The following is a 24876-nucleotide window of genomic DNA, read 5'->3' on the forward strand; positions in this document are numbered from 1 at the left end:
ATAAAACAGAGCTATTAAGGAGCTAAAAATATACCTTTAAATAAATGGCAAGAGGGAAAGTGACACTTGGAGAAAAATAGGCCTGTAATGAAGAAGAGATTCTGGGCGTGATTGAAGCACTGGGCCAGGGTGACACAATGTGTGGCTTTCTTTAAAATCTCATCAGCAAACATACACTTCTTGAATGGGGCAACTTTCGTTCTGAAATGTATTCTACCTAGATAATGGAGAAATGATTGCTGGATACTCATTTCACAGCCAACTCATCTTTTTTGCAGTTAAGGACTGACTCTGATATCAAGTACAGAAAGAATACTGCAACAAAATAAACTAGAATGTTGCATGCTCTATCATGACAGTTGCAAAACTTTTTAAAAAAGATACCCACTCAAGTGTTATTCTCCATTCACAAATATATACAGGGTCTATTAGAAAGCAGAAACCAAGGTAGGTATTAGGAATAAAAGATGAGTATGATTATCTACCTTATTTCTAGAAAATATATTTAAACCAAAATCAACATTTTAAATATGTTTTATTTACCTTGATCCTATTTCTTAACATAGGAATTTTAAAGAAAGTGAAAGAAATTCTGTTAATAATGCAATAACATTAAAAAACCTCAATGCATCAAAGTACAAATATTAGACTCCCAAAGACATAGTAATTCAAGTTTTAAATGTAACCTTTGGTGATAAAATGAATACATTTGAACAGTTCTGTGAAATGCCATGTAAAATAAAATATAAAACATACTGAAAATAATCCTTGCCCTCACCTTTATCATTAGCATATAAATAGCAATGGCTTATTTGCAGATTTGTTACTTCTAAATATTTTGCTCTTAAGAGAGAAACAATGTACAATCTGTAGAAACAATTTTTAAAGCATTTTAAACTAATGCTATCTGCCCCACTGGAAAATGTGAATCAACTGGAAGAAAAAGGGAAAGATAGCTGTGGAGTGATTTATTAATAAAACTAGGGCTTGTTCAATATTAAACACCAGAACAGTAAGTACCCACCACAATCCAAATGTAAGCCTCTTTATTTCTGTCTCACTTCCCCATTATTAAAAAATGCTCTAGGAAAGAAAAGGGCCTCTGACCATGTTCCCAGCTGAAGAGCAGGAGAGAGGGAAAGTAAAAAACATAATATTGACATTGGTTTAAACACAAAGAGAGAGGTTATAAAAGATTTACAATTTGCCTTAGTTTAGCAAAAAACTAAGCTATAACAAAGGTACAGCAGACTTTTTCTCTTTTCTGTTATATTTTGTATTCAAAACCAAGAAAAATGTGCTTTTCCTTTCAAAGATAAATTGTATTTGCCAGGACAGGTACGTTGATTATGTAAGCCAATTAATACGTAACTAGAAATATACTGATAGTATCTATTGCTAAGTAAGTTAACAAAATTGCTTGTAACAAATATCAGTTATCATCATAATATAGACTAAAAAGAAAGTGCCTCAAAAAAGCAGTACTTGAATAAACTCAAAATTTCATTTTAGTAAGCTCTCTTGTTCCTGTTCTCTTGGAGATCTTGTTTCATCAATCACCCCCTTGCTCCAGTTCCTCCACCCTCCCCCTTTCTATAGCTCCTCTCTGCAGATTCTTCAAGACATTTTAGTCTGGTTTCTGCCTTGACCATCCCCCTGAACTGAGAACTACTCAATCCAATCTCTAATATTTAATCATTTGATTCAGTAGACACTTTGTGGGTTTCCTTTACTACATCCCTGGACCTTTCTACTACATTTTACACTGTGTTCTACCAACTTCTTGAAGCTCTCTACACTCACGGGCTTCCATGGTACAGTGCCTGCTACCTTGAGGCTCTCAGGCTTCTTCCTAAAGCATCCTTTAGCTCCTCTTGTTCCTGGGCACACAGACTACATTTTCCAGCCTTCTGTGAAGTTACGGTTAGTCACAAGAATAAGTGCTGACCAATGGAATGGGGTTAAAGTGATATATAATAATAATAATATCAGGGCTGGACCATAAAACCTTCCAAGAACAATGTTTCACATTCTTCCCCTTTCTTCAAACTACATGTTGAAAATAATGGAACCACAGGATGGGAGGAATCTCAATCCCTGAATTAACTGCACAGAAGACAGCTGTCTGCCTATCAAGGATACTCATTTTGGTTCCATGTGAGTGAGAAACAGAAACTTCTATTATATTACGTTAATCATTCATGCCTCAACTCAGCATGGTGCAAAGCAAATTAAGCATCTTTACCAAGGCAAATTTCATCTGCCTACCAATTTCCTGTTTCAGCTAGCGGCCAACCAACCACTCAAGGCCCAAATCATGAACTTCCTTATCTCCTGCCTCTCCTTCATTATCTATGTACAGTCAGTGAGTCATTCAATCATGAAGAACTCTGATTTCCCCAATGTCTTGAATTTGACCTTTCCTCACCCTGGTTAAGATCCTATGACTTCTTCCTAGAGTGCTGTAACAACATCCCTAGTAGTCAAAATGTGTCCAGCCCTGTCCCTCTCATATCTTTCCAACCCACACCCACAAAAGTAATTTCCCTAAAATGAACATGTTATGTCATTCCTCTGCTTAAAACTTTTCACCCACTCCCCAGTGCTTAGGGATAAAGTCCAAGCACCTCCCTCAGTCTGGCATACAAAGCCTGTGATGACCTAGCCTTGACTCTCCTCACTTCCTCAAACCCCGGTTCCCATTTCTATGTGAGTTGCTCGTCTGCAGCATGTGCTCTAAGGCTTCACACTAGGCTCTAAGGTTCCACCCTCACTCTATCAAGTGTACTCCAGCTCAACTTTTACATATCAAATCATGACAACCTCTCCCAGGAAGCACCTGCATACCTCTGCGCCACCCCATCAACCAGATCAGATTAGGGACCTCTCTCAGGTGCTCTCACAGCATCCCTGTTTGTCCCCACTGTAAAACCTGCCATGTGACCTGCATCAGGATCGCAGCTGATATTCCACTGGCAAGTAGTGACAAGGCCATACAGGTACTTTTAACTGAAATTCTTCCTCATGAGAGGCATCCTATCCTCCCTCTAACCAACCCTCCCACCCTACCCACCACCACCATCTAGCAACTTAAAACACAATAGCAAGCCTCCAAGACCTAGCTCTATCCAGCTATGACTGCCATGTGTTCTGATCGATTACATCTATTCTGATTAATCAGTACCTGTGCGCTAAAGAAATCAGTTAATGTCAAATAGGAAAAATGTCTTGTTCCTAGCTATTAACTACACTGATTCTCTTTTTGTAAAAGTATAAATACCATTCAATAGCGTCCCCATAATTCATTTTAGAAACCTCGCCACTCCAAGTAAACAAAAAAAATCCCAGAGCATAAAATTGATTGTACATTATTAACTTCACTTTTGTATGGGAAATTAATAAGCATTTATTAAGTGCATAGTTAAAAGCATAAAATTTTCATATTTTCTTTTCCTAAGGTCCAGTCAATGTGTGACTGTTTTTTTTGGTTATGAATAAGTCACTTTGGGTAGGTTAACTTCTTTGCACAAGGTCAGACAGACTGACACGCTTCTCTGTTTGCTGGACTAATTAAACAGACAGCAAGAGAAAAACTGTGTTATTCTTAGCTCTGTTTTGAGGCTGTAGTTTCCGTTTTCATAGAGTCTATTCATAATTCTGCAGAGATGAAAACAAACATCAAATAACCTGGCTAGGTGAGTTCACCTTGTTTTATCAGGCCTCCTACAGAAGACATCCATGGAGTCTGAGAAAGCGTGCCAGGACAGTTATAAGGGACTTTGCTTTTATTTAACATGGTTACGTATTATCACAGCACAAATAACTTATTTAATTGACTTCATCAAACACAACTAAGCACTGGTGCTCCTAGCCGTGTACAGCATCCAGAAACAGAGTAAGTACAATGTGAAAAATCCAAGGGCAAGTTATGTTCTGCACTAACAACCTCTACCTTCCATTGGGTCACTGAGAAAAATGTATTCGAATCATATGAAACTGCCCCCATGTGACCATGTGTGACCTAAAGACACAGGAATTTCATACAGTTGGTTCAAACTGATGTTCTAATGGTGGGAACACAGATCCCATTTACCATCACACAGAATTTTTTAAAAATTCATTTTTTTTTTTAGGAAATCTCTAGATAATCACAACAAAAATGACAGCTAAAATACAAACAGAAGGATAACAGTTAATCATTTTTATGTGTCTACATGTACTAAAATATATCAATATCCCTCAACAACTCACTCACAGGGAATATGAAATTATTAACGTTTCTTTTGGAAACAGGAAACAGTCTTTCTCAAAAATTTTCTTTTCTAATTCTTCGAAGGGGGTGTGGATTGGTTGGCATGAAGGAGGTAGGGGTCTGAGCACTAGAACCACGGGCAGAAGCACACTGGCCCACACCTCCTCCGTTGTCTGCAAAGCTCTAAAGAGCACAATTACAGAATTATTATAATTACACTGCCATCTCTGACAGCTGGATGGAATTTTCAGAGAGAGAGAGACACAGTGACTGAAAGAACATTATTAAGGAATACATCAAAATCATTACCAGTGTTTTTATCCACAGTAGAAAAGATCAAAAAATAATGTAGAAGATAATTCAAAAGTTTAAAAAATAACATACACACACACTTAAGAGCAATTGTGAAAGAGAATGCTATGTATACTAAGTATAGGTGCTCTATTAAGCAAGCTAGAGGGCTAGGTGAAAGAATAGGAAACCATTTTGACCCTCTGCCAAATTAATAAGTACTCTGTTTATTCCCAAAGCGTCCTCTAGATTGAGCTGATGACACAGTTTACTGACTGCTAAGCATCTACCGCAAGTTAACAGCTAAGAACATTCATGGTGAATTGATAACCCTTTGGTCAGTGCTAGAGTCTTTTCATTTTTTCTTGTGCAAGTCCTAATCTATAAAATGGGTACCCAGTGCCTCTCACATGTGAAGACAGTTGTCACCTCTGGTTTGCTCAGAAAGCATACCCCACTTTTAGGAATAGGAGAACCATGGTCAACTCCACAGAGTTTCAGATTCTGGGACCAGTATGAGCCCTGAGTGGGAGAAGCATATTATCGCTGTGAGAATGACCCACTCCTGGGAGCAACACAGAATGCTAAGGAGCCATGCCACTGCGGGAGGGTCCTAGCATCACAGGCATCAGATGGTTTCAGAAATCAAGGACACGATTTCTCCATGTAGACCCTAAAACTGAAAGTGCATGGGAGGTAAAATGGCTCCTCCTCAAACTGGGGAGAATAAAGTGGAAACCAAGAACTTTTTCAAACACTGAAACAGGTTAAAAAATTACTTTGGGGAATTTGCCATTACATTATTTATTTCTGAAAGATATGTAACTAGGAAAATTGAGGAACCATTAGTTTCTATCTTCTTGTCTTTTCAAGTCAAGTGTGCCAGAGCAAGCTCTTAGACTTGGCGGCAGCACGGGGCGGGGTGGGGAGTGGTCAGAGAAAGAGAAAGAAGGGGGGAGGAAGAATGAGAGGAGACACACAGAGAGAGAGAGAGGGAGGGAGAGACAGAGGGAGAAAGGCAGTGCTAGGACTGAAAATGAAAAGTGAAGTGCCTTTACAGAAAAGTAACAACAAAAAAAAAGCCTTTTGGTGAAGATCTATCTAGATAATGTAGAAATCAAAATACCATGAGCAGAATGAAAAAATAAAAGATATTCTTTTGGAGCAAAATACAAAAGTCAGAAGAGGCAGAAATATAAACATATAAACCTTAGCTTATTTGTTGATATGCCATGGTCACTGAAGTATTATTCACAATAGCCAAGATATAGAAACAACCAAAATGTCCATTGGCAAATAAATGGATAAAGAAAATACACACACAATAGAATATTATTCAGCCCTCAAGAAGGAAATCCTGCCATATGTGACAATGTGGGTGAACCTTGAGGATACTATACCAAGTGAAATAAAATAAGCCAGTCACAGAAAGACAAATAACTGCATGACTCCACTTACAGGGGAAGTGGGAAATCCAGAGTTGTTCATGGTTATAAAGTTTCAGTTATACCTGGTAGGTTCTACAAATCTGCTATGTGACATAGTGGCTACAGTTAATACTGTATTGTTAAGAGCGTAATCTCATGTTAGGTATTCTTACTATAGTTTTAAAAAAAAGATAATTAAACACCCCCCTCCCTAACAGTGATGTACTAATGTGGGCTTTTTGGTTTTGACAAATGTACCACAGTAATATAAGATGATGATAATGAGGGAAATCGGGTGAGGGGAATATGAAGTCTTTGTCTTGTCTCTGCAACTTTTCTGTAAATTTAAAAATTTTCCAAAATAGAAAGTTTTTTTTTTTTTTTAAATTCACTATGTGGCTTGTTCTTGTGGTTTTTTTTTTTTCATTAAAATTGAAATAAAACAGATTAGTTCTCAGATGTTCCTCTGTGAGGGCCTCTCCTAATAACTTTTAGCTTATTGCTATGAACAATGAGGTGTATGTATTCTTTCGAACTAGAGCTCCCTCTGGATATACGCCCAGGAGTGGGATTGCTGGATCCTATGGTAAGTCTATTTTTATTTTTTGAGGAATCTCCATATTGTTTTCCACTATGGCTGCACCAAAATATATTACTACCAACAGTGTAGGAGGGTTCCCTTTTCTCCACACCCTCTCCAGCATTTATCGTTTGTGGACTTTTGAATGATGGCCATTCTGACTGGTATGAGGTGATACCTCATTGTAGCTTTGATTTGCATTTCTCTGATAATTAGCAACATTGAGCATTTTTTCATGCGCCTATTGGCTATTTGTATGTCTTCATTGGAGAATTGCTTGTTTAGGTCTTCTGCCCATTTTTGGACTGGGTTGTTTGTTTTTTTGGTATTAAGCTCTATGAGCTGTTTATATATTCCGGAAATTAAACCTTTGTCAGTTGCCTCATTTACAAATATTTTCTTCCAGTCCGTAGGTTGTCATTTTGTTTTGCTTATGGTTTCCTTTGCTGTGCAAAAGCTTGTAAGTTTAATTAGGTCCAATTTGTTTATTTTTGCTCCTATTTCTATTGCCGTGGTAGACTGCTCCGGGAGAACATGGCTAAGATTTATGTCAGAAAATGTTTTGCCTATGTTCTTTTCTAGGAGATTTATGGTGTTTTGTCTTATATTTAAGTCTTTCAGCCATTTTGTGTTTATTTTTATGTATGGTGTGAGAGAGTGTTCTAACTTCATTTATTTACATGTGGCTGTTCAGTTTTCCCAACATCACTTGCTGAAGAAACTGTCTTTTCTCCATTGTATATTCTTGCCTCCTTTGTTGAAGACTAATTGACCACAGGTTTGTGGGTTTATTTCTGGGCTCTCTATTCTGTTCCATTGATCCATATGTCTGCTTTTTTCCAATACCATGCTGTTTTGATTACTATAGCTTTGTAATATTGACTGAAGTCTGGAAGGGTTATGCCTCCAGCTTTGTTCTTTTTCCTCAGTATTGCTTTTATAATTCTGGGTCTTTTGTGATTCTATATAACTTTAGGATTATTTGTTCTAGTTCTGTGAAAAATGTCATGAGTAATTTGATAGCAATCACATTAAATCTGTATTTTAACAATACTAATTCTTCTAATCCAGGAGCATATCTTTCCATTTCTGTAAAAGCTATGGTCTGTTTTCTTGTGGTAAGTGAACTTTATTCCAATACAGAATACACTAGCATGACAGAAAGTCACAAGTTAGTATCTGGATAAAGAATAAGAAAGATCTAAGAACTCCATATATGGGATTTTCTTCGATTTTGTTTTTTTGTTGTTGTTTTTCTTTTAATTTTCTTTTTCTTTTTACTTTTTGACAACCTTCACCCATTTCTCATACCTCCCTTGCACAACCTCTGGCAACCAACAAACTATTCTCTATATCTACAAGCTTGGTTTTTTTGGTTTTTGTTTTTAGAGTCTACATGTAAGAGAGATCAGATGGCATTTGTCTTTCTCGGTCTGACTTATTTCACTTAGCACAATGCCTTAGAGGTCTATCCATGTTGTCATAAATGGTAAGATTTCATTCTTTTCATGGCTGAGTAATATTCCATTGTACATATATGCCACATCTTCTTTACCCATTCATTCACAGATGGACACTTAGGTTGCTCCCATATCTTGGCTAGTGTAAATGATACCACAATGAACACAGGGGTGCATATATCTTTTCAAGTTAGTGTATTTGTTTTCCTCAGATAAATACCCAGAAGTAGAATTATCAATTCATATGGCAGCTCTATTTTTAATTTTGGAGAGGACTTCCATATCATTTTCCACAGTTGCAGCAGCACGAATTTACATTCACATTAATAGCGAGTAAGGGTTCCCTTTTCTCCATATCTTCACCAACACTTATTTCTTGTCTTTTTTATAACAGCCATTCTAACAGGTATGAGGTGATAATTCATTATGGTTAATTTGAATTTCCCTAATGATTAATGATGTTGAGCATCTTTTCACAAACTGTTGGCCATCTGTATGTGTTCTTTGGAAAAATGTCTATTAAAATCTTCCATTCATTTTTAAATTACTTTTTTTCTTTTTACTAAGTGTATGAGGTCCTTATGTATTTTAGGTATTAGCCCCTTAGTAAATACATGATTCACAAATAATTTCTCCTGTTTGGCAGGTTGCCTTTTCATTTTGTTGCTGATTTCCTTTTCTTTGTTTTACTTTTCCCAATAAATAAACTTTGCCATCCAGATCGTTACTATTTTGATAAGCCTGTCCTGATGTTAGACAGCTCAGACTTCCAATAGAGCACTTCTCAAAAAAAAAAAAAAAATTAAAACATAGTAATGAGGACCTTTCGACGTTCCACAATCATATTATTACAAGTTTGAAAAAATTAGGAATACAGACTGGATCTTTGTTCTATAACATGTAACATTTCTACTTTTTGCTACTATTTCATTTTTCTTGTTATGGCTTACTTTTTTCGTACTGAGCACCTTTTAATAAACACAATTTTACGAAGCTAATTCCTGATTATCTAAGTAATATTTGCAGAAAGTAAGTAGATAAAATTTAAGCTTTCCTTTATACAAAAGAGAAAAGACAGCAAAGAAAAGTTAAATTAGTTGAAGTTAAGGAACAAGTCAGAAAAAGAATCGGAGTCTTCCCCTAACTTCCAGAAAGAGGTAATTGCATCCCCCTAGAAGATGCTTCCTATTTTAAAATGTCCATTACGCTGCGCTTATTGCACAATTTTTCTTTCTTATTGTTCCTAATCTGTTGGATGGTGCTAATTAATCTAGTTAAAAGGCAGACAGCAAGCCTAGAGATGCCCTATGTAGTTTTAGTTTAGACAACTTCTAAAAATACAGTCAGATCCTTTAGGGCTAAAATTATATTACTTTCCAAATGTGCTTATAAACAAACCATACATCTTTCACCAACCTGAAAGCCATGACTTACGAAAATTAAATTGCCTAAAAATTACATGATTATGAGCAGAAGTCACATTCAGGATGGAAAATGTTAGCTGATGAAGCTTCTAACTGCCAGAGTAATAAGTTACTTTTCATAACATTCTGGCAGTAAGAAAAATGTTGCGTTTTTTTAAGGCAGCTAGTTCTATATTGTTTATGGATTAGCTTTTCAGGGTCTGATTATTTATATGGTATGCTAATTTTTATTCATTCTAATGTGCACTTCTTTGGCCCTTTATTACCTGATAATAAGTGCATGATCTCTACCAGAAGGTGGTGGTTCCAAAAACAAAAGATAAGACCCAAGTCATAGTAACAACTCACCAATCAGAAATTCTCTTATCCGATACTGTTAATGTTCAAGGCTGTAACTATAATCTATAACTATACAAAACAGATAAAGAGAGGCTAAAACATGTCAAAATCTCATGTACTCAAGTTAAAGTTTTTGAGCCTCCCTCAAAGGACTCTGTGTCAGGCTTCTGTGCAAAACATATTTACTCTTTTTATGCACAGTTGTAACAAGACTGGTAATCTGGTTTTCCATCCAAAATTATATTTAGAAATTGGTACTTATACAGCTAAATTTGGATAATCTGAAAAAAATTATATAAATGGAATATCTTATTCTCTAACAATTCTCTGTAAATAAAGTATTATTACAAATACGCCAATGATCTACTTGAGTTACTAAGTGATAAGACAGGCAATGCTGAATTTATTGGGCACAAGAAAGTTCAAAAATTCTATCTGCCTTTTACTTAGGAAGATTTCATTATACTCACTGAGGAGGGAAAAGAAAGGAGAGAGAAAGCTTAAGTGTAAAATGCTAATGGTTTTGCCTGGCATTCTATTTATACAGTGAAGGTCTAGAAAAAGGATAAGATGGGAGATGGAAAACATATTCACCCAGTCTCAATCCCGTATGCCTCTCATAATGTAAATTTACCAAGATAACTCTAGGGTTTAAAGATACATGTTGTCCTATCATATGACCGTCCCTCCACCCCTGCCCAAATGGAAGCCAACTACTCTGTCTGGTTCTTAACACCAATAACCAGGATCTGATTTAGCACTGATCCTAAAGATCTGACCAACACACATCCCAGTGCTAATATGATCAGATGATGAAGTCCTAAAACACTGACACATCATATGCATTATACTGGAGAAGAATGCAAGCAAGCCAGAAGGGTCAATGCACAATATCTGCAAATAATAAAAGCATTTATGGCTCTCAATTAATGGTATTCCAAAAAGCTTTGACATAAAGTTCTTATTTGCATTAATTTCTAGGTAATTTATAATTTCAGTTTTGATTTCTTTTTGATTCAATGCCATACAGGAAAAGAATATGTGATAGATTTTATGGGTTTCCCAGCCTTTAACAAAGAAGTAAAACACACCCAAGAGTAATCTGAATAATGTAATTTTTTACCTTAGGGCTGACTTTTAGAAGTTAACCCTCAGTATAACTTTCTGTTTTCATAACCTTTAAATCCCAAAGGCTCAATTATTAAATGCAGATGATTTTAGGTCTCATAACTGTTAGAAGCTTAAACTGGGTATGAAAAATTTGAAAGTTTGCCAGCTCTCAACTATTTACTTTTCTAAGTATTCAAGCTTCCCACTATATCACAGTATATTCAGAAATGTGTAAATCTACAGCTTGAAGGTTAAAACAAAATTTTAGAGTTGAGTTCCCTTAGGATTTATTGAGTCCAAAGACTTTAATAGCTTATATCTGCACTGTGCAGTAAAGTAGACTAGACACATGGGGCTATCTAAATTCAAATTAAGTAAAATTGAAAACTCAGTTATTCATTCATACTAGCTGCATTTCAAGTGCTCAAAAGCCACATGTTACTAGTGCCATCGTATTGTGAAAAGTGCATACATAATATTTCCATCATCACAGCAAGATTTTTGGACAGCATTAGATTAGACCAAAGGAGAGAAAGTAATTTGTATAAGGTCACAATTTGTTAGTAGCAAAGCCAAAACTAGAATTCAGGTCTTAAATTGTACTCTTACTTGCTTTCAACTGTCCCTAAGGACTAATAAATAAAGGAATTGACCATAACAAGCAATAAGCTAAATTTAATATAAAATTATCTTGTTTCCAAGTAAAATTTAGAAAAATGAATCATGTACTTGGCCATCCAAAAAACCTAATAAATTCCAAAAATATGACTAATAACTCCCCTAAATCTTTGAAGGAAAAAAAAATTTCTTCTAAAAAATTATTAAATCAAAAATAAGATCAAAACTGAAATTACAAACCACCTAGAAATTAATTAAAAATACAAACTTTAAGTAACATGGATGTTCCTGGAGAATGTCATTCTAAGAGAAGTAAGCCAGAAAGAGGAAGAAAAATACCATATGAGATCACTCATATGTGGAATCTAAAAAACAAAACAAAACAAAACATAAATACAAAACAGAAACAGACTCATAGACATAGAATACAAACTTGTGGTTGCCAAGGGGGCGGGGGATGGGAAGGGACAGACTGGGATTTCAAAATGTAGAACAGATAAACAAGATTATACTGTATAGACAGGGAAATATATACAAGATCTTGTGGTAGCTCACAGTGAAAAAACAATGTGACAATGAATATATGTACATTCATGTATAACTGAAAAATTGTGCTCTACACTGGATTTTGACACAACATTGTAAAATGACTATAACTCAATAAAAAAAGTTAAAAAAATACAAACTTTACATCAAAGTTTATAGTATACAATTAAAATTATACTAAAAAATGGAGAGCCCTAAATGTTTTTATTATTAAAAAGAAAGACTAAAAATTAAGTATTCAATTTATAAATCTAGTAACTAGCATGACAAAAAACAGAGGATAAATAATAAAAAGGATAAAATTAGTAAATTATATATTTCTTAAACTTAATTTTAAAATAATTAATAAGACAGGCTTATTCCAAGCCTGATTAAAAGAGAAGAGAGAAAATGAACATCTACAGAATTAGGAATAAAAAGTAGGTATAGTCAAGTTTTTAAAGATATTAAATAAATTATGCAAAAATATTACATGTTGTTTTGGAACAATAAATTTGAAAATACAAAAGAAATGAATGCTTTCTAGCAAAATATATATTAACAAAATTGCCACAAGAAAGGTCACAAAATTTGAGTGACCAATAAGCAAAAAAAATTTCTTGCATATTGTTAAAAACTGATTGTTTGTATTAGCAGAGTAGCAATGATTCAAAATCCATCAATTCTTTAAAAATGACATTAACAAATTAAAGGTGAAGCATGGTATGGTTAAATCAACAGATTAAAAAGATACTAGATAAAATTCAACAGCCATTAAGTTTAAACACTATAAGCAAAAGGAAACTTGTAGAACAGTATAACGGATATTTATTAGAAATACAAATAGCAAGCATAGAATTAAAAGTTAAAATTCTAAATGAATTTGCACTGAAATCAAGAAAGCCCTTAATCACTACCACTTACTAATATTGGTTTTGAATATTACGTTAAGTAAAGAAAACAAATCAAGTGGCATGCATTTTAGAAAAGAAAAATTTATTATTTGCAGATAAAAGAATTGTGTAGAATAATAGAATTCTAAAAGAATTATGACAGCTAATAAAAATTTTAATGAAAGTAATAGACATGATAAACATACAATAACCAATAGTTTGTTTTCCTTTATATTAGCAATGAACATTTAGGAACTGAAATGAAATATCTAGCTCAAAATATTGATAAAAACTAAAAAAGTGCTTAATACAACACCTAATACAAAGAAAAAAAAAATAAGGAAAATGCCCTAATAATTTTTTTTAACTAAAACCTATCCCATTCATCTCATTTAAAAAATAAAGAGCTGATGTCTAGAAGGTTAAGTGGCTTCACAGAGACACAGAGCTGCCCCTAAGTGTAGCCGGAAGAAAAATGGAGGGTTTTTTTTCTATATGGGATATTATATTTCAAAAGTAATCTCTTCTTCATATAGCAGAAGTAGCGTCCCTGTAAGACTGGGAGACAAGAGTGATAAGTTCCAGTATTGGCTTAGCTACTAATTAGTTTTGTCACCTGGGTCAAGTCACCTCATTTCTTTGAATATAGGTTCTCCATCAGTAAAATGAGGGTGCCGTGTGGGTGGATGATATTAAGGAATCGTATCCTTAATTCCTTACCATTAACAGAATAACAGAATTGTGGTTGATTAAAAAGGAATCCTTATCTTTCAGAGGTAATGCTAAAATATTTTATGGATAGACTGATACGATGTGTGGTATTTGCCTTAAAATAATCCAGGGAGGTGGGAAAGGTGAACAGGGTTATAAATGAAACAAGACTGGCCCTGAATGCGTAACTGCCTACGCTGAATAGATGCATTTTGCTATTCCAATTTTGTACACATTTGACATTTCCTCTAATAAAACTTCTTTAATAATAGAAGTGCTGATCAAAAATTGTCTCTAAACCAAAGAAGCAAGAAATAAAGCTTTCACCAACTGGAAATGTTAAATTCAGTCATTTAATAAAATTTACTCTTCAAGATTCTTTAGCCTTTAGCTGCAGGGTCACACTGTCTTCAGCCCTTTGGCTTCATTCCCTGCTAAGTTGTATCAGAAGCACGATTATTTATGAAATTACTAATAATGGGTTTCTAGGAGACCTCATGGATCATTTTTAGTGTTTCCGCCCCTTCTTTTAAGTGGGCTTTTTAATGAGAAGGGGCTGGGGCAGTAATACAAATACATCATTAGCCAGAGGGTAATAACTGAAAATATCAAACTCATTCATTGCTCATTCTCTCCATAGAGAGAACGGGAGAGGGAGGGAGGGCCAGAGAGAGAGAGACACACACACTGACTTTAATAAAAAAGACCAAATTCCCATTTCATGAATAGAAGCCTGCCTTTCAACACCAGAGAAGGTGGAGTGCATATGGTCAAATTCTCACAGAGCTGCCAGGAGGTCAAGTAGCACCACAGCTTGGAATCAATCAGGTGTCTAGCTCACCGTTCGGTCTTTCAGTCTCTGGTTTGAATACATCCGAGTTCTAGTGAATAGTTAAAGTTCTTAGAACTAAGCGGGTATTCACAAACACATCATATGCAACACAGCAAGAAGGAAAATATTTCCTTTCCAAAGCAAACACAGACTCAGGTAGCAATCAAAAGACAAAATCTCTTTAAGATCACTGAAAATTGAGATACCCCAGAAAGAATAGTCTATTCCACATTCTCATGTCCTTTTGCTTACCTAAAAGATTAACATTGGTGGGGATCTAGGCTGAGTGAGCTGACTTGCCAATGAATTTGCTATTGTTTCTTTCCGATCTTAATTTTAATCTTTTTTAAAGCCTCTTTAGGACTCCCCTTTACAGTGATTCCCATATTTCTACAGTTATGTTTCAGTGTTTCCCACTCAAGAAATATTAAAAGCTAAAATTATAAAAGTCCTAGAGGACATGAACTCTTCCAAAGAACTCTTCAGTTGGTAGATTATAAAAACAAAATGGGTAAACAAAAAAATTTCATACATGGGATTTATGTTAATTATATGTGATTAGGCAGTGGAGACTTTAGAATGAGTGAGAGCTTAAAAATGTGGTAAGATTTTAAGAAGAAAGAACATGCAAACGGTCAATCCAGCACCTTCCAGAGCCCGCATTTTGAATTAGCATTGTACATAAAAGCATGTATCCTTCTAGTTGCATTAAACATTAACCCAACCAATACTTTCTTTATCAAGTTTTCAGAAATGCTGTAAAGATATTTATTTTGCTGGTAGTTTTGCTTCCATCATGAAAGGCATTAGTTACATACACCCCAAAAGAACCTTGTGGCAGAATGCAAAAACAGCAAAACAAAGGATACTGTGATCAAATCCCCATTTCCTCACTTGCTACGTATGTAAACTTGAATAGTTAACTCTCTTGGCCTAAGTCTCTTCGTCTATAACAGGGCTTGTTATAGCTAACTCACGGAGTTATAAGGATTAAATGACAATAAATACACAAATAAACAGCATAGTATCTCCAATGGCATGTGCTTAAGAGCCGCTAGTTCCCTTCTTGTAAAAATATTAGATTTATACTTTAGCTGTGATTTTAAGCCTTAATCATAGCTTTTAATCATCAACAGGCTTCTCTAAGTAAGAGTAATTTCCCTTATAAAATATGTCAGTATGTTAGTCAATAAATACACTTTCAGTCTGAAAAGTACTGGATGTAAATAATAAAACTAAGGGTTAGTTTTCAACATAATGTCTTCCAGATAGTCGTAGATTAAAGTTTTTTTGGAAAATCAAATATAGCTTCCAAGTAAAGAGCAACAAACATCTTAATAACACCCTAAATTCATAAATTTCTCTAATACTAGGTTGTCTTTTTTTTTTTTAATGTATGTTCATTTGTTAAATTGCAGTACAAAAAGAAATCATTCTTTGCTCTCAGAAATTCTGCAAGCACTAAATGTGACTTTAATTGGCATGAGAAGTAAAGGTCTATCTATCAGGCCCATGCAGTTTTTATTCCTGGTAGAATGAATAGCGCTCGGCAAGGTTCTTCCATGGTCTTCTTTTCTGCCCAGGGCAGCTGGGAACAGAAAAGGCTGGGGGGATCACCTTGATGCACAGGACCCATAGATAGAAGACAGCCCTACATGTATGGAGGCTTAGCTGAAAATGAACTTACAAAGGAGAAATAATAGCAGCAAGGAACAGTCCCACAAGCCAAAGTGGCAGTAACTGGATGTTGGATTGGAAAATTTTTTTGTCCTGTTTTTGACTGGTGTTCAAATATGAGTTATGAGATACCAGCATGTAAGTTAGATGCTCAGAAAAAGAATTTTCAGAGAAAATGTTCAAAAACAAGTTCTAAGATTTTTGGGTCCCTTGGCAAGAACAAGGAGTACAGTGTGAGCCACAGAGGATCCTGTTATGAAGGACTTCGAAGAAAAGTGGGCTATGATCCTATCCCTTCCTCCCCAGCAACCAGGTAAGTGTACACTACCCCTCAACTGACATCTTACAGAGCCTGGATGACAACAGAAGAGCATCCGACCCTCAGAAGAAGAGCCAGGAAGCAACTAGGGAATGGCGTCTCTGACATCCACCTGAGAAAGCTGAAGTGGCCACTCTGGGAAAGTAACTACACTACTATTGAAGGTGGGACAAGAAAGGTATGGGTGCTTCCCAGATGTGGGCCATGTGGGAGAAAACCAGTCTGAAGATGCTTTAATATTCTCTCAACAGGATGCTGTAGAAGGAATAGGGGGCCTTACTAGTGAGAATCTATGTGTGAGGTGGACCACAGGAAAGCCATCTAGCCATCATCCAACAAGGTAGACACTGCAGAAGGAGTTCAGGAGGGGGTCTCCAAAGACGCTACACACACACACACACACACACACACACACACACATACACACAGAGGAATCAGCTTCAAACATCTGAAAGGACCAGAGAGCATGGAGGCAGCTCATAGCATTACCAACCACCAGCTATGTGAGAACTTTTCTGCCCTATTTCCTCATCTTCCCATTCTCCTGAATTTTGACCCTACTGAGTGTCAAATTGAGTTGGTGGAGGTGAGTGGTGAGAAAACACAAAACAACACTAAGCAACCTTCCCCAAGTGTGGCAGCCTGTCCTGCCTGTAGCTGGGAAATAGCAGTGAAAGGAGATGCCATGCTTGTGAATGCACACTGAAGCCCCGTTCACTTGTTTGGGGTGGATCCTTTAATTCTAGAATCAAGACTAAGTTTGTGAATTAAAAGCTTAGTATCTGAGAATGAGCTGACACGTCATGCAGAGGGAAAGAAAGCTTCCCTAGCTGAATAAAGTTAAAGGCAACATAGGAGATAAAAATTGCTGTGTTTTGATTTCATCCCATATATAGAGCTTGTTCAACCTACCAGATACAAACACACACACACATGCTTGCTTGTTATAGCTGGTCTCTTAAGACATATTCACTAACAGAGAATAGTCACCATCAATGCTGTTTTTTAAAATGACCAAAGAGAGCAGTACTGGAACAATATATGATAAGAGACAATAAGTGCTAAAAGGAAGGCCTCCAGAACAAAAGAAGAGGATTAAGTGCCCCTCCAGAAGAGTGAGGTACTGCCTGCTCCTTAAACGGTTCCAGATGGCAGATTTTAAAGAAATGCAAAATAGACTAGAATAACAGAACAGAAAAAAAGCTGATACCACTGCTGGCAATAGAGTGGAAATAGTGTGAGTGTATAAGTTGGGATAATTCTTTGGACAGCAATTCAGTATGTTTCAAAAATCCTAAAAAACTGAACAAAATATTCTAATCTTAGGGATTTATACTAAGATGGCAATCTGAATCGATGTAAAGGAAAAGTGAAGAAAAGAGCAAATATATTAGAAAAATAGACAAAATAAGCAATTTTATATATAAGTTATATTATAAAAATACACAATTTTTTTCTCATTTTCAATCTCTTTAAAAGATACCTGACTGTTTCGAGCAAAAATAATCACAAAGTATCATGGGGTTTATAACATATGCAGAATAAAATGTATGACTAACAATAGCAAATAAGATAAGGGCACAGGATGTAAGTTTACAGTTGTATGATCCTTTTATGTAAAGTGATACAACTTGAAGTAGACTGTGATAACTAAAAGATATATATTGTAAACCCTAGAAGAGCCACTAAAAAAAATAAGAAAATAAGTCAATAGTCAGAGTAAAATGGAATCATAAAAAATATTTAACTAACCCAAAAGAAAATAGAGAAGGGGGAAAAAAAAGAGAAAAGATGGGCGAATGGGGGTAAAAAGTCATGTGCTAATAGATTTAAACTCAACCATGCTGATGTTTACATTAAATGTAAATGGTCTAAACCTCCAATTAAAGGTCAGAGATTATAAAATTGGATAAAAGAGCAAAACCTACTATATATTTATTAACTACAAAAATTCACCTAAATAGAAAGACATGAATAGGCTGCAGGTAGAATGAAAAGAGATATACCATATAGAATGACCATATTAACATTAGACAGTAGACTTCAGAATAAGAAATATTACTAGAGACAAAGAGAGATATGATTTAAAAAATCAATTTCTTAAGAAAACATAAACTTAAACATTTACTGATATAACTAGTAATGAAGCTCTAAAATAGATCAAGCAAAAACTGATACAACAACTGAAAAGAGAAATAGACAAACGCACAATTACAGCTGAAGATTTTGGGGCTCCTCTCTCAGTAAGTGACAGAAAGGACACAGAAGACAACACTGTCTACCTACCTGACCTGACAGTTATAGAACACTCTAGTCAACAAGAGCAGAACACACATTCTTTTCAAGTGTAGATGGAATAGTCACTAAGATAGACTATATCTAGGGTATAAATACATCTCAGACTTAAAAAGATAGAAACCAAAATATGTCCTCTGACTTCAAGAGAATTAAACTAGAAATTAACATTGTGTTAATTAGTTTTGTGGAAAATCACCAAATGTTTGGAAATTTAATGACACACTTCTAAATAACTAACAGGATATGGAGAAAAAAATATAAGGGATATTTGAAAATATTTTGTGAGGTGTCACTAATACAGTGCTTAGAGAGAAATTTATAGCATTATATGCTTTTTTTAAGAAAAGAAGGTTTTAAATCAATGATTGAAATGTTTCAAAGTTTTCCGGAACTGGCAAACTTTTCTATAAAGGGTGAAATGGTAATTATTTTAGCCTTGGCAGGCCATACAGTCTCTGTTGCAACTACTTAACTCAGCTGTTACAACACAAAAGCAGCCACAGGTAATATATAAATGAGTGGATGCAGTTATGTTCCAATAAAACTTTATTTACAAAAACAGGCACTGGGCAACAGGAGTGGGGAGGGAAGGGATGGATATCTGTTATTTTTTTTCTTTGAATAAATGTCACTTTTTGAGGCAAAAAACAAAACAAAATAAGCACTGGGCCAGACTTGGCACATGGGCCATATTTGCCGGCCCCTGCTAGAACATCAGCTCTATAGATGCAGAGAATTTTGTCTGTTTTGTTAATTGCTGAACCTTCAAAAGGCTAGAACAGTCCATGACACTTCATACGTGCCTAGTAAGTATTTACTGAATGAACGAGCTAACTTACTTCCCAGAGCAAACATATGAATTAAATATTATAATTTTACAAATGAGTATACTAAGGTGAAATCATTTGCCACAGCACTGATAAGTAACAGAACAGTATTTAAGCATAGGTACATCTAATTCCAAAGTTCTGTGTACTTTCCACTACATTACACTGACAGAGAAAGATCTACTGAATAGTTGTAAAAGTATCATATCATCACATACATATTTTCCACCTGTCCTTTTTCTTTACCCATGGTTTATAATTACCCAAGCCTTGAGGACAAGACACCAATATGTTAAAACCACATCTATATCAGTATGTTTGTATCTTTATCTATATCAAAATTTTTTTATATTGTTACATCTGTATCTACAGATTTAATATTTGGACTATAATTGATGCAACAAATCACTAGATTAAATCTTGAACACAACCCCCACCCCCACCCAGCTGTATATGTAGGAAGACTAGAGACGTAGTTGATTTAAAAGAGACATCGTATCTGGAAGATGAAATCAATTTTATGCACACATACGTGTAACATATATGAGTATGATATTGATTTGTATTTCATCTTCTAAAATGCACAATAAATGAAAAAAAATGTGAGGGAAAAATGAACACCTAAGCATCCTATTCTCCTTTGACTGAAGAATCCCTCATTTCAATTCTCCCCGCGTAGAAGGAGCAGGTCCTCGGCTGTTGTGTCGCTGGGATAAAGCAATCCTATCCGCGGGCAGCTGTTGCATGGCTTTCATAACCAGCTCCCATAGCTGCTCATACACAACTACTTCCCTTCACAAGTCAATCATCTATGGCAGCTGTTTCCCAAAAATAGGCGTTAGGAAAGCCAGCGGAGTTCTGGATGGAGAGTCAACAGATGGCACATCTTTCCCCATTTCCCTAGCTTGCCTGGGGCTTTACCATCACCACAATGATCAGGGAACTCAAAGGAGCCACCCACTGTTTTGTCCCATTTTCTCTCTTTGGATGCTCAGGGCAGAATTTTTAAAAATCTGCAAAAATGGAACCAATACTGCATACTAAGAAGGTATTAAAGGGTAAGACAAAAAGCATCTGCACAATTTGCCTGCCTTAAAAGTTTAGTATACTTTGACATCGTAATGATTGATGGGGTTGCCATGATGCAGAGAAACTCAAGGCTTTACAACCATCGAAAGATTATTAAACTCAGCAAAAAGATAAAAGTAAATGAAAAATGATATAATGAAGCTGAACTTTTCAGCTCCTTCACTGCCAGATCTTGCAATAAAAATATATCTAAATTTTATAAATCAACATAAATCTTTGGGGCAGAAACAGACTGCTCACTAAAACCACATAAGGAGGGTAGGCTGCATCTTAACCAATAAAAACAAAAGAAAAATAAAATGAAGAAAAAAAGAACAAGAAATGTGTCCTCAAATTTGGTATGTGAATATGAACTTAGGACAAGCAGGTTGTACAAGTTACTGTAAAATATAGTCTTACTTATTCCAGTGCATTTTAAGGCAAATATTCCCTCTTTAATTAAGCAATAGCGCACTGAAAAAGATAAAAATAGCCACTAACTATGGAGTGCTTTTAGTGTTCACTTTCCATTTTCTTCTCACTTAACCTGAACAAAAAAAGTACTCCAGATTCTGTAATTTGTAAGGGGTAAAGCTGAAATTCAAATCAGATCTATTCCAAACTAAAGCTCATGGTATTGACTCTATGCTATCCTGCATCCAATGGAATCAAAGCATACATGGCGCATCACAGATGAAGAATCCAAGAAGTGATTATCAGTTACTAAAAGAACAAAAGAAACGCTCATTCAGAAGTGACACTACCAACTTCCATGACCAAAAAGAGTGGAACCAGACACAAGAACACTTTCTATGCTTAATTTTTCTCCATGTTCCTTCAGAACTCCAGAGTTCCCTATCGCTGCCCCGCAAGATCCAGTCCTTTGGAAACTCATGAGCTCCAAATTGTATTAAGAAAACTATAAAGTAATAAACACTGATGTTTTAATCATTCACAGGAATCTCCATAGGATATGTAAAACTGTGATGCATGGTGGAAAAATCCTTCCTACAAATAACAACTATTGAATGCACAGTTTCCAGCCTCACTGCGTGCTAAACTATAATAACAACAAATCATATACCAACTTGTTAAAGATGCCCAAGTTCCCTGAAGGCAAAGGCATGTTGACCATGTTTCTGCTCCATACCGAGAAAACCACTGTGAAAACTGATTTCAAAACTCACTAATAGTCCAGAGAAAGAAACTCCATTTGAAACTCACTTGTTTTTGTTCATAGGAAATGACCTTATTCCCTTCTCTATCAGGCATCCCCAACTTCTTAACTTACCAAATAATAACAACCCATTTATCTAGCATATACTGTATGTCAAGCTCTGTGATATGTACTTTTATGCACTGTATCATTTGTTCCTTTATACAGTCCTATGAAGTAGGTACTATTACATCATCCCCATTTTACAGATGAGGAAGAGAAACTAACTGCCTCAAGTTACACAGGCTAGTAAATAACAAAAATTGGATTTCAACCCAGATCTGTCTCACTGTAGGGCCTTTGCTCTTAACTGCTAAGATGTGAAAGTCAGACTGGACCCCTGAAATTATCTAGTCTCAAATCCTCATTTTATAGATGAGGATGCTTTAACCCAAAGAGCTTAAGTGACATGTTCAAGGTTACACCCTGATTACTGGTAGAGTCAGGGCTAAAGCCCAGGGCTTGCTTTTCTATGTTCCTTCTACTACCCCCTACAGCCTTTTTCTAAATTTGGGGGTGGGGTGATAATTAGGTTTTTATTTATTTATTTATAACCTTTTTACAAAATTTGAAAAGAGAAATACATTCTGACTTTCTACACAAGTAAGTATTCCCATAAAGCATCAATCAATTTGACTTATTGTACAAAGCTCAGTATACTCTGATATTTTGGAAGCCTCCAAAAGCTTCCAACTCTTATAACTATGGCTGATTTAGAATGATGAACATTTTCAAACTAAAAGAACCATATAGTCCATAATTTGCTAGGCGTTCTTACTAGTAATCAGTCAATGATATTTTTCCTCTTACATTTTAAATACGATTGATGATCACTCTTTAATACACTCAAACTTGGTTACATAATCACTGCGTAATCACTGCGATTGCATTTAAAATGCCCAGTTCCCAGGCTATACCCCAGATTAACTAAATTGGAAACTCTAAGGGTGGGACCAAGGCATCACCATTTTTTTAAAACTCGCAGGTGATTCCAATATGCAACCAAGTTTGAGAACCAGGGCTTTAGGAGTAATTGAAACTTTAAAATAATGTTTTGGGAGCTCATAGATCAAACAAGCTAAACTAACACAATCTCTAACATTGTTATCCACTATATTAATCCACCTTCCTCAAAAAATGTGTAGAGAAAAATCTAAGAAACTAAAAACAACAACAAGAACAACAACAACAACAAAAAACTCTCGTTATAAAACACCAGCAACAGTGACTTAAATTCCTTTTAGCTGACGCCACAGAGAAACATATAGGAATATTTAAACACACACATAAAAGAGTAACCTGAGCTACCAGTCAAAATGAGCTCATAATCACGGCCATGCATTCATTGTTGTTTCCACACACACATCAGAAAGCGCCGACTGGGAACATAAAGAAACACATTCACAAATCAACTGATTACGGTCCTTTTTCCGAAGCTAATTCTGAGAAGCTTCTTCCTTGATTTGGGTCATTAGCAAATGAAAACTGTCTGCATTGTACAAGCATGTGTAACGTCACAGGTTATGTATTCCATTAGAGAAGACAGTGTGATTAATTACTTATGGGGTCACATGACTGATCAAGAGAGCATTTTAATCACTGTAAGAAAATAATAGAATGAACATAAAATTAATGAACTTGCTAATTGTTCCTTCTAGTTATAAAAACAGTTATAGTAATTGTTTGTATTTCTTACTTTTATCAGGGTATGATTAACCCATTATTTTTTCTCCTCTCTTAGTTCCCTATTTCTCTATGGAAAATTATGCTTTGGCCCTTATCTTGCCTACTTTTAGTCCCAACTAAGTACACTGGCAAAGCTGAATATTTTTCAGCAGTTGCTTTATTAGAATTTGATTGAAATAAGAAACACATTATATATATATATATAAAATACATACATAATTTTAAGAAGGTGGTAATGGAGATTGAGCCCAGGACCTCATGCATGCTAAGCACGAAATCTATCACTGAGCTATTCTCACCTCCCAAATTATTTGTTTCTGTCACAATTATATTTGTACTCTTGGCAATTGGACAAGATTTTTCTTAATATTTCAAAAATAATTATTCTGATCCATGCAAAACTCAGAAGAAAACATGACTACTTACAGGTATCATCCAGTTAGCTAGGTCACCATATTTGGAAACCTGCATTGCACCTAGCATTGTTAGATTGATATGTCCCCTAAAAAAGACAAAGAAGAAATATAAAGCAAATGTCACAAGCTTTATGTCCTGTTTGCTTGAAATTGCCAGCAATTAAAATAATTCTATAGCCCCCAAAATACAGTTGCTCCCCTCCACCCAACACCTGATTTCCAAATATACTGGCTCAAGCTAATGTAGAGAAATAACCGTTAAGAGTTCTTTTTAAAAAAATTACAACCTGTATTGTCTCCAAAAACAAATTAAAAACAGGTGTACACAGTGAGTTTGTTTCCTTCAGTGAGGGAGAATGTGGCTCAATTTGAAGGCAAACACTAGCTGGAAAATGAAAACACAGTTTGTAGAAAATGTTAGGATGCTCAGAAAGAGCCTTAAAAATGTTTACTTCAGTTTAGTTGGCGCACAGATACATATTTCATTTTGAGGGTTCTTTTACTAATAGTGGGCTGGATATTCCAACTCCCAACATTCAATGTGAATAATTTCACATCTTGGTGCAGCCAAACAAGCTCGTGATCATTTTCTGGCTGGAGATGTGGTTATGTTTCAGAGCCCTGCTAACAGACTCAGGGGATGACTCAGCTCATTCCATACCGCGTGCAACATGAGGGGTCCGTTATTACATACCCTCTAATCATCGCAAATGATTCATCGCTGGAGAAATAAGAGGCTCCTGGAAGAACAGTAACTGCTTCCTTGCCTAAATACACACACACACACACATGAGAAAGGGGGGGAAAAGGAAAGAAAAGGCTATTAGATTTCTAAGATCTATACCTTCTCTTTCCCATAGAACTCAGTCTCCCTTAACCAAAATGCAGCAGCAACAGGGGAGACACA

At 35.5% G+C, this 24876-nt stretch overlaps 1 protein-coding gene across 2 annotated transcripts in view; it reads right to left on the bottom strand.

Annotated features, from left to right (window-relative positions):
* Positions 1 to 24876, bottom strand: part of OXCT1 (3-oxoacid CoA-transferase 1) — a 121051-nt gene that overhangs the window by 29578 nt on the left and 66597 nt on the right. For both annotated transcript variants that reach the window (XM_032471534.1, XM_032471527.1), the window contains 2 exons: positions 24664 to 24736; positions 23980 to 24055 (listed from right to left, as the gene is read on the bottom strand). In XM_032471534.1, coding sequence (XP_032327425.1) covers positions 23980 to 24055; positions 24664 to 24736 — 149 coding nt within the window. The remainder of the gene's footprint in view (positions 1 to 23979; positions 24056 to 24663; positions 24737 to 24876) is intronic.

This window comes from Camelus ferus, chromosome 3 (assembly GCF_009834535.1).
Source record: "Camelus ferus isolate YT-003-E chromosome 3, BCGSAC_Cfer_1.0, whole genome shotgun sequence".
In the NCBI taxonomy this organism is placed as follows: domain Eukaryota; kingdom Metazoa; phylum Chordata; class Mammalia; order Artiodactyla; family Camelidae; genus Camelus; species Camelus ferus.